The following is a 15,483-nucleotide window of genomic DNA, read 5'->3' as shown; positions in this document are numbered from 1 at the left end:
AGCACTATTTCCAATCTAATCACATGGCAATGATGTGTATAAAAAAATATACGTAGGAAATCAGGATTACAAATTTTCTTCTATATAATTATAGTACAATTGTAGTGTAATTACACTGTAACTTGCATATAACTGCAGTGTAACTTGTATATAAGTTTCATGTAATTTTGAATCGTTAGATCTATTACAAAATTTGTTCTGGTGAGAAAGAAAAAAAAATCACATCACACACATATGTGAAAGGATTTGTTCTCACAACCTCCATTTTACCGAAATAAATGTTATGTAGAGATTTTTTAAAGTTACATACATGTTACATTATAGTTACAGTGTAATTATATGCAAGTTACAGTGTAATTACACTACGATTGTACTATAATTACATCTGTCAAATTTTTGGTGAAAAATTTATCGACAAATATATAGCAAATTTGTATTTGATAACTTTATTAAAAAAAAGTATGGTTTAAAATGATATTAATCTGATCAAGCCCTTAATGCCCACCAACCCTACTCCCGATATTTGTCAAACGCATGTGCATGCTCGGCATGCACCACCGCACACGAGCTCCACCAGAAGGTGGCATTGCAAATGAGCTCCGAGCATACTAGTGTTGCCTGCTCTACCTGAGCTCCACCAGATAGAGTAGGCAGTACTAGTATTTTCTTTAGATTGATCTTCTTGATTTTCTTTTCCCGATCGACACCGACTGCATACATGCCATCCTCCATGCAACGGAGAGGATCAGTCTTCTCGGTCTGACCGAAGACTGGGACTGAAGTTTCGGTTAACCGAATTGTCGGTCTACAAATCTATGCTAATGTGTTCGGTTTCTAATTTTAAAAGACCGAACTAACCGGACCGAATTTTCGTCTAGACCGAATGCACACCCCTAGCCAACCCTATGCTAAACCTTCGATGCTAGCTATAAGAGTAATTGCTACACCAACCCCACGTACACCCCATGCTTCGTGACCGTGTGAGCTCTCAGCCAGCCCTGTGCACATGCGCAGGAGCACCGCTAGCCTTATGTGCGAGCTCCACCGCACACCGCACACCTGCAGATGGGCTTGGATGAGGATAGAGGAGACTTGTTGATCGATGAAGGAAGGGGCATATTGTCTTTTGATGTGTGTGGATAAGTGCTAATATAAGTGCGACGAAAAGAGCGGGTTACTCTAAACTATATGTCATTCTAGTGGTGGCAACAAACTTTGGAGGCACATATAGGTGGATTCTATATATATATATATATATATATATATATATATATATATATATATATATATATATATATATGGATTAGGCATATTTCTCTCATTTTCATAGCTAGCTAGCTTTTCCCTTAGTAATTCAGATAGTTAAATTAATTCCCAGCGTTGAGGAGTTCAGTTTTATTTTTCTGAGGACTTGAGGAATTCTTGTTAATATATACCATCTCTATATTTTAATGTATGACGCCGTTGACTTTTTGTCCAACGTTTGACTATTCGTCTTATTCAAAAAATTTATGTAATTATTATTTATTTTATTGTGACTTGATTCATCATCAAATGTTCTTTAAGCATGACATAAATATTTTCATATTTGCACAAAATTTTTAAATAAAACGAATGGTTAAACGTTAGTCGAAAAGTCAATGGCGTCATACATTAAAATACGGAGGGAGTATTTCTTAATTGTGAACCAAGCACATATAGAACATGATTCTCTGCTAACCAAACTTGGACAGCAGACAGCACATAATAGATTCTGATTGAATGTGATACATCTAGTACTAAAAAATCAGATAATATTTTGGGATGGATGCAGTATATGTTTGCCCTTGTGAAGGCAGTACATTAGTTGTTGTGTATATATATATATGACTGGCAGAGAGAGAGAGATAGCAGCTCATCTCAACACGCGCGCACGGGGCGGCATGGCGGTCGTCAGCGGCGGGAAGCGCGCGCTCCTCGTCGGCGTGAGCTACAAGGGCGACACCAGCAGAGAGCTGACGGGCGCGGCCGAAGACGTCAAGAACATGAACAGCCTCCTCAAAAAATTCCTCTTCCCCGAGGAATCCATCCACATGCTCACCGGTAATTAAACCGAAAGATCAGAGTATATACTCCAAAACTGATCGATCGATGAGATCGATCGATTGCGTGAGCTTCTTCTCTGATCTGCTGGGCTGATTCTCAATTTCTCAGAGGAGTTGGGCGCCAAGGACCCGTTGAAGGCGCCGACGAGGGAGAACATTATGAAGGAGATGCGGTGGCTGGTGGAGGGGTGCCGCGCCGGCGACTCGCTGGTGTTCCACTTCTCCGGCCACGGCCGGCAGAGGAAGGACGACAACGGCGACGAGGTGGACGGCCGAGACGAGGAGCTCTGCCCAGTGGACTACAAGGTGAGCGGCAACATCTTGGACGACGACATCAACGATGCCATCGTCAAGCCGCTCACCCAAGGCGTGAAGCTGCACGCCATCATCGACACCTGCCACAGCGGCACCATGCTCGACCTCCCCTACCTCTGCCGCTTTAACAGGTACTCCCTCCGTCCTAAGATATTTGATGCCGTCGACAATTTTATAAATGTTTGACCGTTCGTCTTATAAAAAGATTTAACTAAATATTAATTCTTTTCCTATCATTTAATTCATTGTTAAATATACTACTATTACTAATCAAGTTTTTTTTAAGTAATATTCACAAAAGTTTTTAAATAAGACGAACGATCTAACATGTTTAAAAAAATTAACGGCGTCAAATATTTAGAGACGGAGGGAGTAGTATCCTTATAGGAGTGTAGGGAAAATAAATGCTCTCGCGCGAGGACATGGTGAAGAAATAGCCTCTCCACTGGACAAAGCTTCAGCGCCCCTTTACATATATGTATGGCAAACAAATTTAAAAGGCTTCTGTAGTAGTAGCATTGTAGGCTACCACCCCATGGTCCATCGCCGCTCCTCCTCCTCCTCCTCCACCTTCTCTCCCATAAAGTACATGTTAGATCGGTTCTCAGCAGTCTATTTGAGCACCCAGCCCTCAAGAAGTGTTTTATTTGGTAGTCTAGCGTGCTGGCTCAAGCTCAAGAACAAGCCAAGCTTACTCTTTTAGCTTGTGACACGATCGAGCTGAACCTCTTTCCAGCAAGCTTTCACAAACCGAGGCTAGGCTAGTCTCGGTTGGGTCGCTTCCACCCCTAACTACGTACTCCTCTCTTTGTCTCACTCATTAATATTGTATTCAAACTTGTCACAGACTTCAAAACTAATCTTTAACTTTAAATTTCTCATATACTATTATTTTCATCAAATAAAACGTAATTTATAATAAATTATTTATTGTCAAATATTTGAAGAGTTAAATATTAAAATACGTGCATAGCTTAATGAGTGGGACAGAGGGAGAGGGAGTACCGGTACTATCGTAGTACCACACTACTTCAATAGATGGCCATAAGGCTCGAGGCCCGACGGCCTGACCCTAGAACGACACAGCACAACTGGTGTTGGGTCCATGCAGGCCTAGCCCGACAGTTGGGCCATGCCTGGGCCGATGCCTTGGCATGGTGGGCTAGCCCGGCTCGGCACAATCAAAGAAAAATAGTTGAGGCTCCCACAATAGACTTAAATCATCCATATAATGCACATCTCAAAGAGAAGAGGGATGCAAAATAGATTTATTCCAGCCATATAAGACATAGCCCAAAGACATAAGGGAGAAAAAATACACTTATACTACGGGCTATCATGCCTTCAGGCCTGGCCGGCACGGCCCAAGACTTATTGGGCCATGCTAGACCGTACGTGTAGCCCGTGGGTAGGCCTGGCCTGGCCCGAGATGTAGGTCGAGCTGTGCTGGCCCAATTGACCTCTCTCCGTGCCTGGGTCGTGCCGGGCCGGACGACCCATTTGGCCATCTATAACTACTACCACTCTCATCTTCGTAAATCATTTCGATGACAATTTGATTTCAAAATCTGGAATGAAACTTTGCAAGTTGTAGTTAACATGGACTATCATCTTGCTCTACGAGCTATATCTGAGAGATAGCGAAGGTATTCAACGTAGTATTAAAATTTTTATTTTTATACTGTTTTAATTAAAATAGTCCATGCAACAGTGGATGAGAAAAATAAACTTTATAACGATTGCCACTAGTTGAAAAATTGACTTGGAGAAAAGTTGGAAGACCAAAAATAAACTTTATACTACATACATACATACTTTTAGTACTACTGTTCACTTTGTATATATCACTAAATTAATAAAGCAATTTATTTCCTATAGTAGTTGTTGATAATATATTGCCAAAAAAAACATCAAACTAATGCTACACCTTATAATTTCAGAATGGGTCTATGTTCAAGATACAAGTGGGTTGGCCAAACGCGTTGGCGACTATCCCCAAAGAAAGAGTGGGCGATGGTCCCCGTAGGCGGCCACGCCATCTCCATCAGCGGCTGCAAGGACTACCAGAATTCTCTAGAGCCAGACAACACCGTACGTCCATGGTTTGCAAATTTCGTTTTGCACATTCCTATCACCGAAATCTAAACAAATTTTGACCGAACTTAAATGAAGTTCAACCAAATTCACAAAGAAATATAAACTTTCTGAATTTTCTCAGCGAGACATAGCTTTGTGCCCGCAAATAAACTCGAAATCTTTCTGTTCACTAGTGCGAGGGCTGTATATGAGATTAATACAAGAAAAAATTTATGATTTATAAGAACATATCTTGACGTATCTAAATTTTACATAATTACTCAAATTATATTGTACCTGAAGATACTATAATATTCTTTTTTAAAAGAAATATGATACATCCTGATACACTCTGAAATATGTAATTAATATAATCAAAAGCAGGCCGGCGGCGGCGTCATGACATGGAGCTTCCTGGAGGCAGTGGGATCGCGGAGGACGATGACGTATGGGGAGCTGCTGGACTCGATGCGGGCGAAGGTACACCATAGGTTGCAGCAAAGCAGCTCCGGCAAGTGCCTCGTAACGGGCTGCCTCGGCTCGCTCGCCGCCAAGTGTCTCCCCTGCTGCTTCCTCAGCGTGCAGGTGAGAGAGATCGACCACCACCAGAGAGAATCAATTAATCCATCCTTCGATATACTCCCTCCTTTTCGGTCCTTCCTAAATATCTGAATATTTGACGTCGTTAACTTTTTTTAAGCACGTTTAATTATTCGTCTTATTTAAAATTTTTTTATGAAATGTGTAAAATTATAAATTATATGTATACATAAAAGTATATTTAACAATAAATAAAATGATAGAGAAAGAATTAATAACTATTTAATTTTTTAAAATAAGACGAATGGTCAAACATTTTTTAAAAAGTTAATAGCGTCAAATATTTTGGAATGGAGGGAGTATATGGAGACGGGCGTTACTATACGTACCATCTAATGTTTACGATGGTTGTACGATCGAACGTGCCTCTCCTACTGTTTATTAACGGCTGCAACTTTAGATTGCTCTTGCACTCAAACGGTGGCAGCGTTTAATCGTACTGAAATCGTAGACAAACATCGTATGCACGGTATTTTCCTATGGAGATTGCATGCCAGATTGCAGAGAAGCTAGCACATTGCACACCATATGCATGATCACTTACTGTATTTTGCTCTAGTTAAGTTTGTTTGGGTTTGCCATGCAGGAGCCGCAGCTCTGTTCGTCGAAGGAGTTCAACGTCTACGAGGAGCAGTTTATCCTGTGACCGACCGCATTGTCCCGGGCACAAGCTCCATTCAGATGAAAACCTCTGCTCCTCCAGCTCCATTCTAATTGCGGATGCTGGATATCATACACGTAGGCTCGCTTTCTTAAAATAAAATTTAAATATTATTGTTCGTAGAAAAGAGTATGATAGTGTGATATCAAAATGTGGACGAGGAAAAAAACCGTGTTCTAAGTATCGTGTATTAGCGAAGGATATATGTTGCTCTGTTGCTGCGGCCATGGCCATGCATGTGTGTTCTTACAAAAACTCAAGCGTGTGATCATATTTATAATAAGGTAGCGCAGAGCGACGGATTGGAACTGAAATTGTGTAATTGAGCGTGTACTTTGTATTGTCCAAATCTGTTTTTATAATTTGTAAGTTTGTTAAGCTTCGGTCACATTTATCAATCTGTGCAAGCTAGGCAGATGTACAGCACAACTACCGTGGACAGTCGCTAAATAAACCCCGATGACGTCTGGCCAACCCAAGCACGACAAATTTCACACACGCACGGGCAAGCTGATGTTGCAGAGAAAATGGTGAGCTTTCCAAGCTGACTGAAATGTACTGGCTCAATGCTTGTCAAGGCCGAAACAAAGATTCACTAACATATGATCGGCAGTCACTGAATTGCATAGATTAAAAAAGTGGATAAAGTTTTGGATATTCGTGGCACACTTTTTAAACTGCTAAACGGTGCGTTTCGTGCGAAAACTTTATATATGAAAGTTGTTTTAAAATACTCCCTCCGTTTCTAAACATTTGACACCGTTGACTTTTTAACACATGTTTGACCATTCGTCTTATTAAAAAACTTTTATGAAATATGTAAAACTATATGTATACATATAAGTATATTTAAAAATGAATTAAATGATAGGAAAATAATTAATAATTAATTTTTTTAATAAGACGAACGTTCAAACATATTTAAAAAAGTCAACAGCGTCAAATATTTAGAAATAGAGGGAGTATCAGATTAATCTATTTTTCAAGTTTACAATAATTAAAACTCAATTAATCACACGTTATTACCACCTCGTTTTGCATAAAACACTTAATCTTTATCTTCAGGAGATTCAAACATTACCTAAATACAATTCAAATGGTTTTTGGCTTCGCCAGCTAGCTGATCAGCTTCATCTTCAGCTTCTTCGAACAGAATGGATACCCACGTTGTACACATTTTTGGAGATAGATTTTTTTTCTCTCGAGAAGATGCACATATTTGTCTCTTGCATGTTACTCACTCCATCGCATAATATATGTGATTTTGACTATATAGGGTTTTGGCAATGCATTGCATTGTGAAAATCCCATATATTATAGGATAGAAGTAGTACTCAAATATATCAACCACAAAGTAGATTAATATGATAGACATATCACTCCAAAAAATAACTGTTCAAAATTCAACTTCTACGAGTAATAAATAAACAAATTAGACTTAAACTACTATAAAGTATGTTCACAGTTATATCGGTTGTAACTTATAGAAATCAAATTTAAATCAACAATTTTATAAATTAGTATATCTCAAGTTTTTCATAAATATTTACTCCAAATTATCTGACCTATATTTTACACGGTCTTCAATAACATATTTTGACCATTAATTTATTTCATATCATGTCATTAATATGAAAGCATTTTAAAATACGAATACAATGATATAACATACATAATACTTGACGTAGATATTGTTGGTGCAATTATTAGGCAAAAGTTATCGAGTTTGATTTTTCTAAAAATAAGGACTCACCCTATAATTCAGGACAGAGGGAGCAGTTGACATATGGGAATCCCTAAGAAAAATAAATACTTTCCCGCATTTTCATCTTCTGCAAGGCGAGAACTAGATAGCGAAGAGGCGGCACGTGTAGGTGTCTCATCAGCGTGGGCTGTTGTGTTGTGATCTAAATTCATTTGCACATAATAAATGATAGCTTCTGTCAGAGCGAAGCGGAGGCCCGTCCCCGGAGGCTTGGGCCAGAGCAAAGCGTTTGGTAGAACTGATAAGGGACTTGTTGGCTATGTTGATTCATATTTTGCTGTTGATTTGGATAAGTGAAGATCACTCACAGGTGAACGGATCATTATCCTTTTAGGGTTATCCTTCGTATAAACTTCTTGTAAGCCACCGTTCGGCGTTGTAACCTTACCCCGATATAGTGAAGATATTTTTGTTGGCTGGCGCCCATGCTTTTTTCTCTCCTGCTTTGGGAAGGTTTTTCACGTTAAATCTCGTGTCTTCTGTGATTGACCTATTGTTCTTTATTGTTTATTTGCCTATCGTTTCCTAACATGGGCAACACGAGACCAGGCGGGGCAAGCGCATGGCCATTGTCGGGCACGACATCGCGGTGTGCACATATTGCGGCACGGGCCTCGCCATGCCACTGCTGGCCGCCAGGGGCGAGGTCGGGCATTGCCGCCATTGTCCAGTGCGCACAGTGCCACCGTATGACGCATGATAACTGGTGTGGAGGCTGCGGCGTGGGTGGTAAAGCACGACGTATTGGCCGACTACCGGGGTTTACAAAACCGTGCGATTATCGTGGTTATCACATGCGGTAACCGCATGGTTTTCGTGCTTACCACGATAACCGTCAAACTGTGGGGTGGTGATTACCCCACCCAAAATGGTTTGGTGAACCCTAGGTTGTAGTAGCCGCAGATGAACGGGTAGTCGGTAGGGTTCACCAAACTGTTTTGGGTCATATTACCACCACTCCACCGTTTGGTTTGGCAGTTATTGCGGGAACTGCGTGGTTACCGCAAAAACCGTACGGTTACCACGAGGTGTAGCGTGTGGTTCCAAAAACTGAGAAAGTTACCGTATGTTATAACCACACGGTTTTGTAAAACATGCTACGACCGTTCAAGGTTGCCGACGAGGTACACCATGCTGGCGGCTCACTGATGTTCCAGTCCTCCGGCCACGGCAAGCAGAAGCTGGAACTGAGCGGCGACGTGGTGGACGGCCTCGACGAGGCGATCTGCCCGGTGGCGACGTCGAGCAGAACGGCAGGATCATCAACCACGAGATCAACGAGCTAGATCACCATCGTCCTCCCGCTCAGGCTCGGCCCTCGCGTGAGGAATTTGCATCGAAATCAAGTTACAATGCCTAATTGTCCACCATTAATCTGCGGTTCTCCGAACCCAAATAATCAGTGGATTTTTGGAATAAAGGAAGGAAAACGTTGCTTCGCCTACAAGCTCAGGGGATTCGCAATGTTTTGCTTTTTCTCATGGCAGAATGATGGACAGTGGACAACCCACCTGCTGTAGTACGCATTTCCATCTCCTGCACTGCAAGGCGCGACAGCATCCGCTGCTGCAGCTGCCTAGCTCGTCGCGTCGGCAATGGGCTGCAACTGCCTCGTCGGCAAGGGCGGCAACACGAGGCCAGCCGCCACGACGAGCGCGCGGCCGTCGTCGTCGCGGTGCGCGCACTGCGGCGCGGGCCTCGCCGTGCCGCGGCCGGGGCCGGGGGGCGCTGCCGCCGTCACCACCGTCCGGTGCGCGCTCTGCCACCGCATGACGTGCGTCGACCGGCGCGGCGGCCGCGACCTGGGCGGCGGCGGCGGTGGCGGCGCGCTCGAGGCCTCGTCGTCGTCGTGGGCGCCGGCGGAGGCGTCGTTCCTCAGGCGAGACGCGCCGTCCGGCTACCCGTTCGTCCCCGGGAGGAAGCGCGCGCTCCTCGTCGGCGTCAGCTACAAGGGCTCCAGCTACGAGCTCGAGGGGACCGTCAACGACGTCGACTGCATGAGGCGCCTCCTCGGCGAGAGCTTCGGTTTCCCCGCCGATTCCATCCTCGTGCTCACCGGTAATCACCCAAAAGAAATTTTCTCCAAGAAGCGATCGAGCTTTCCACTGATTAGCGACGCCGTTCTCTTGATCTCTCAGAGGAGCTGGGCGAGGGCGACCCGTCGAGGTCGCCGACGAGGGCGAACCTGCTGGCGGCGATGCGGTGGCTGGTGGAAGGGTGCGACGCCGGCGACTCGCTGGTGTTCCACTTCTCCGGCCACGGCGTGCAGAAGCTGGACGTGAACGGCGACGAGGTGGACGGCTACAACGAGGCGCTCTGCCCCGTGGACTTCGAGCGGAGCGGCAAGATCCTCGACGACGAGATCAACGAGACCATCGTCCGGCCCCTCGTCGCCGGCGCGAAGCTCCACGCCATCGTGGACACGTGCCACAGCGGCACCATCCTGGACCTCCCCTTCCTCTGCCGCCTCTCCCGGACGGGCTACTGGCAGTGGGAGAACCACTGCCGCCGCCCGGAGCTCGCCAAGGGCACCAGCGGCGGCCTCGCCATCTCCATCAGCGGCTGCAGCGACGATCAGAAATCCGCAGACAGCAGCGTACGCCATCGCCATGCATGACGCCCTTGTCATCCGCGGAACTCCGTTTCATCTTGTTGGAAACATTCTTGATTTCAGGGATTCTCGTCGGAGCAGGCGGCGGCGGCGGCGGCGATCGGGGCGATGACGTACAGCTTCATCAGGGCGGTGGAGTCGGAGCCCGGGACGACGTACGGGCGGCTGCTGGCGGCGATGCGGGCGACGATCCGGGAGGGGCAGCAGGGGAGCAGCGTCCGGCGGCTCCTCCCCGGCCGCCTCGGCTCCTTCGTCCGCAAGATGATCCCGTCCGGCGGCGTGCAGGTGAGAGATTACGAACTCTGAATCCCTTGATCCACATCATCAACCATGGAATTGCTTAATTTGCATTATTGACGCCATTGATCATGCGTGCGTTGCAGGAGCCGCAGCTTTGCGCGTCGGAGGTGTTCGACATCTACAGGAAACCGTTTCTCCTGTGACAAAGCGGTTTTCTCTTTTCCCGCCACGGATTCGGTTTTACCGCGCGCTGAACCTCTCTGCTTTCATTCATCTGCCTGCCTCTGAAATTCTCTGAACATTTCGACAATGTCATTATCTTACGAATATGCATTGCGTGTGAATATAATGTGGCGCGGCGCCGGGTTGGATTGGATTATTGGGTGTCCTGTTTGTAATCCAAACTCTCTTTTTTTTTTCTGAAGGGTGTAAACTCTGTTTTCTCAAGCTCAGGCTAAGCTTCGATAGGGCGAGTGTGAAACACCGTCGGTTTCTTTTTTTAACAACAACCTAAAGCAAACACGTAGCAGAAATAATATCATGGTTTTAAATCTCCCGCTAAACTGCCGCTATCTCCCGCTATAGCTGTTTGAGAAGGATTCTAGCTATTTGCTCTCATGTACAATTTAGCCGCTATAGTTTCATTTAGCCCGCTATAGCTGCCGCTATAGCTGTTTAAGAAGCTAACCGCTAAATGTCTTAGCGCGCTATTAAAAACATTGAATAATATGAGATCATGACAGCACGAGAGGTAATATGCGAAGGAATCAAAACAGTACTAAATCCATGTGCCGTGGATAACAGTGAAGCTATACTACTCCAACAGTGCAAACAACAGACCCCTTCGAACCAAAATCGTACAACTTCATCAATTGAAATATGCTTGATCTTAAACTTGAAACATAAGTTGTACACAGTGGCTATGCTCAATTTTGCCAATAAACATGAAAAACAATGGATAAAATTGACAATGGCTATCCCTTGCGCTTGCCCCAATAGGACCTTGGAATTTGGAAACATGGGATGCGTTTGGAGCCATTGTTTCGCTTATTCGTAGGTATATTTACAAATAAAAAGTAATTTATGAATAAAACTTTTATATACATGTTCTTAGCAATCTAAAACACCACCTCCCGCCCCGGCGTGCGATATCCTTCCCGGCGGCGCCCCCTTCACCACCGCCGCCATCGTGGTCGCCCGCTCCATCTTGACGCCACTGTTAGTGATATGCCCTAGAGGCAATCATGAATACGCGATAGAAAATTTTGATTTATGCTATCGTAGCCTACGCGTATCCCAACAGTGGTATCAGATACATTCATGATTGACTCTAGTGCAAGTGGGAGACTGTTAGTGATATGCCTTAGAGGCAATCATAGAGATGATTGTATCACATACTATGTTTATATATTTATCCGACATTGTTCCTTGAAATAGATAACTCCTTATTGGTTAATGAATATGTGATTCTTTCATGAGACTTTTTATGTTGTTTGTTACTATTTCTAAAGGATCCCTGATCAAATATCATATGTGGAACAAATATGTTTATATGATCAACACATGTATTAATTGATGATCATGTCTCATGGATCATGGTATAGAGATACCAAATTAATAATGTGGACACATGTTGGTGAACATGTTGTTGGATAGACCCAACATGAGACACTGCAAGAGCCATATGTGTTGTGTCATCAGTGATCTTATTTAGTGTTGGTGTTGAATTCTCAGACCTGAGATTATTATGGTTCTCAACATGTGTAGTAGCTTACTTAGGGACTGCTAAACGCTACTCCGTAAATGGGTAGCTGTAAAAGTAGTTTTCAGGTATGCTATGAAACATGTAGTGGGATATGAATAATCAAGATGGGATTTGCCTCTCCTATGGAGAGATATCTCTGGGCCCCTCGATGTTGTAGATTATGGAAGTGCATGGCCATGCCAAAGGTGATTGAGGAGTCAATCACAAGTTATATAATCTATCAACAGGTTCGAGTGAATGATTGAGCTATTAGAGGATGGCACATATCTAGCCTTGAGCTTAATCGATATCGTGAAGCAAAGGGGTTCATACAAGTATATACTAGAGGTTTAGCCGATATGATCTTTATGTATGCCCGGTGGGTCAATACGTTCTGCTAGGGGCCGCTGTTGACGCGTGGACCGAAAAGGAGTTTTCGGGTTACAGCCGAGTATATATGAACCTACAGGGTCGCACGCTTAATGGGCCGGAATAAGGGGATTGGATGGAGATCCAATATGAGCTTACTTCGAATAGGGATCCGAATAGGAGTCCTACGGGCCTTGGAGGCACGAGTGATGGATCCTATATATTCGTGAGGGGTGTGACCGGCGGAGACACTGCATCACGTGAGAAATCCTAGCTGTCACTTCCCTCCCCGAGCAAAACCCTAGCCGTGCGCGGGTGCTAGCACATCTGCGCGTGGCGTTCCGTCCCTGTACGTGTGGATACAGGTAGAGGCGCCGCTGGTTTGCGGTGCTGATCGGCGTGAGAGTACAGTGAGGAGAACGCACGAGGAGGAGAAGGTCGAGCCGGTGCGATCGACTACTTCCTCTACATCGACGTGTGCTACTTCGCGAGAGTTCCTTCGACTTCTCAGCGTCTTCTTCCGCTGCACAGCGCGGCGTCGAGTGGTAACGATCTATGATCTAATACTTGCATGGTTCCTGGTTTACGCGATAGAAAATTTTGATTTATGCTATCATAGCCTACGCCTATCCCAACAGCCACATCGATGAACTGAGCACATCAAGCATCCAATCAAAGATCAAAATCACCTTAACCACACAGAGCAGCCTATATCATCGATATGTACCTGGAGATTGAGTGGCGTGCAAACGGAGGACAATAAACAGTCCATCTTGGACGGAGGGCGAAGCGGTGATGGACGACGACAGCGGGAGCTTGCTACTTGTTGCTGCTAGCTTGCTTCTTGTCTGTGGATTTAACAGCTTGGTGTTGGATCTTGCGGCTTGCCTGTGGATCTGGATATGCTCGCTGCTTACTGATGAAGATGCATGCGCTTGTTGCTGACGGGAGAGCTGATAGGATGACGAGACTGACGGACGGTGGCTCGCCGGCAACGGATGCTTGCTGCTTGATACCGGCGATCTCCACAGCGGAGGTGCGTGTCCTCCTCCTCCTTGAACCCGTCGCCATCGTCGTCGTCGTCTTCAGCGGCATTGGCATCGGCATCGGCGTCGTCGTCGTCTTCAGCAGCGTCGTCGTCGTCGTCTTCAGCGGCGTCGGCATCGGCATCAGCGTCGTCGTCGTCTTCAGCAGCGTCGTCGTCGTCGTCTTCAGCAGCGTCGGCATGCGTCGTCTTCGGCGGCGTCGGGCATCGTGTGCGGGGTGTGTGTGGGGGGAGTGCGGCGTGCGTGTGTTTGCTGCATCAGCGGCGGAGGTGGAGGTGGAGGGGTGAGGTGCGGGATCACGGTGACGCCGCCGCTGCCGATGGCAGCTCCTCCCTCGCCAGCCGCCGCCCGCGCCCGCCGCGCCTATCTGCTCTATACTAGACGCCCATCGCACGCCGCCTCCGCCAGCCGCTGCTCAGCCCCGCTCGGCGCCGCCCCTTGCTACTCCCCGGGCAAAGAGAACTTAAAAAAAAAGAAGAGAAAAAACAAAGGGGAAAGTTGACGTGGCACGTTGACATGTGGGTCCTACGCTGACTCAGTCGCCACGTAAACCAAAACCGGGGTCAAAATTATCGAAGGACCTTGGGTGACCGGTTTTATATAGTTAAGGGACCTCGCATATCTGGTTTTGCAGTTCGAGGATGCTTTTATATCCCGATGACAAGTTGAGCGATCTTTGGTGCATTTTTTCCGAGGAAAGAAGGGTTGAGCTGGATTCAGCCTAGAGCTTGGAAAGTTGGAAGGGATTTTTATTTGGTTTTCATTTAAAAATTACTGAAATAATATTTATATTATTAAAATTAGCAACTAAAATATGAAAAATCCGATAAAATTTCATAGAGTGTAATTAATGATAGGGAATTTAAGAAAAACACTCCAAGGCACATTTTTTTAAAGGAAAATTTATTTTCTGTATTTATTTCAGTTTCTTATTTAATTAAACTTTAATATAAATTCTAGATACAATTTATTAAATCTATATCTATATAGACCTACTTAAAAATACATATTATAAGTTTGATTAAGAATTTAGTAGTATGCGCAATATAATTTTGAATTTGTATGTTTACCCATTGCAACGTACGGGCCATTTTTCTAGTATGAATGAAAACTGATTGACTTGGACTAAAACTTATATTAATTAAAACTAACCAATTGAATTGCACTAAACTTTACAGGTAGAAACTACACTTCAAAACCATTTTTTTTTAAAAAAACTACACTTAAATTGGATGATTAGATCAAAATCTGAAAGCAATATAACATTAGAGAAAAACCTGACAAACTCACCATATTCAAACAAAGGGACTAAAGGGGAAGTCTTTTTGTCCATCTAAATAGTTATGTTTTTTTTTTAAAAAATAAAATAGATTAAAATGCTATATATTACTCTACAAATATGTAACTTTAAATTTGACGTATAGAAGTTGATACAAATTCGCCAAGATTTCAATTCGCATTAGCCCAACTCTTAATGCGAGCAGATACACATGCATATAGCATCTAAATTATACTTACGTCGGATATGTAACTGTATGTGAGTCACAGCAACTTTACAGTGATAAAATAATAAAAAAGAGCAAATTCCAAAAATAAAATCCAGGTTTTCGGGCATGCGTAAGACAAAATCCTATATATTGTAATTTGTTTTAAGGAACCCCATATTTAAAACACCCATTAATACCATTGTTATATATAGTTTTTAATACTCTCTCCGTTTCACAATGTAAGTCATTCTATCATTTTCCCATATTCATATTGATGCTAATAAATCTAGACATATGTATCTATCTAGATTCATTAATATCAATATGAATGTGGGAAATGCTAGAATGACTTATATTGTGAAACGGAAGAAGTATATATCTATTATTATAAAAGTCCATTAAATTTCCTACAAACGCTCCTACACTGCTATATGGCGCTCCTACAAACACTCTTAGGCCATCACGTGGCATTCTACAATCTCACT

The 15,483-nt window shown here is 44.1% G+C and overlaps 2 protein-coding genes across 3 annotated transcripts; both read left to right on the top strand.

Moving 5' to 3' along the window:
* The first annotated feature begins 1,800 nt into the window (after positions 1 to 1,800).
* On the top strand, positions 1,801 to 6,124 carry LOC4333011 (metacaspase-2). Of its 2 annotated transcripts, none has more exons than XM_015773297.3 (5): positions 1,801 to 2,082; positions 2,194 to 2,530; positions 4,340 to 4,490; positions 4,860 to 5,060; positions 5,662 to 6,124. In XM_015773297.3, the coding sequence occupies exons 1-5, from the start codon at positions 1,866 to 1,868 to the stop codon at positions 5,719 to 5,721; spliced, it is 966 nt and encodes a 321-aa protein (XP_015628783.2). In that variant the 5' UTR covers positions 1,801 to 1,865; the 3' UTR covers positions 5,722 to 6,124. The 2 variants fall into 2 exon arrangements, with proteins under 2 accessions (XP_015628783.2, XP_015628782.2); XM_015773296.3 differs by having other exon boundaries at positions 4,857 to 5,060.
* Positions 6,125 to 8,636: 2,512 nt separating this feature from the next.
* LOC4333010 (metacaspase-1) lies at positions 8,637 to 10,772 on the top strand. The gene is made up of 4 exons (XM_015773294.3): positions 8,637 to 9,559; positions 9,640 to 10,097; positions 10,176 to 10,397; positions 10,496 to 10,772. The coding sequence occupies exons 1-4, from the start codon at positions 9,097 to 9,099 to the stop codon at positions 10,553 to 10,555; spliced, it is 1,203 nt and encodes a 400-aa protein (XP_015628780.1). The 5' UTR covers positions 8,637 to 9,096; the 3' UTR covers positions 10,556 to 10,772.
* Positions 10,773 to 15,483: the final 4,711 nt, after the last annotated feature.

Source organism: Oryza sativa, chromosome 3, assembly GCF_034140825.1.
Source record: "Oryza sativa Japonica Group chromosome 3, ASM3414082v1".
Lineage (NCBI taxonomy): Eukaryota > Viridiplantae > Streptophyta > Magnoliopsida > Poales > Poaceae > Oryza > Oryza sativa.
This window is presented reverse-complemented; position numbering and strand designations above follow the sequence as displayed.

Bases quoted from the DNA above. Each gene is read 5' to 3' on its own strand.
- LOC4333010 (XM_015773294.3), top strand. From the start codon at position 9,097: ATGGGCTGCAACTGCCTCGTCGGCAAGGGCGGCAACACGAGGCCAGCC. The intron at 10,098-10,175 runs GTACGCCATCGC...TCTTGATTTCAG, and splicing joins AGAAATCCGCAGACAGCAGC to GGATTCTCGTCGGAGCAGGC. The intron at 10,398-10,495 runs GTGAGAGATTAC...CGTGCGTTGCAG, and splicing joins TCCCGTCCGGCGGCGTGCAG to GAGCCGCAGCTTTGCGCGTC.
- LOC4333011 (XM_015773296.3), top strand. From the start codon at position 1,866: ATGACTGGCAGAGAGAGAGAGATAGCAGCTCATCTCAACACGCGCGCA. The intron at 2,531-4,339 runs GTACTCCCTCCG...TTATAATTTCAG, and splicing joins TACCTCTGCCGCTTTAACAG to AATGGGTCTATGTTCAAGAT. The intron at 5,061-5,661 runs GTGAGAGAGATC...TTTGCCATGCAG, and splicing joins GCTGCTTCCTCAGCGTGCAG to GAGCCGCAGCTCTGTTCGTC.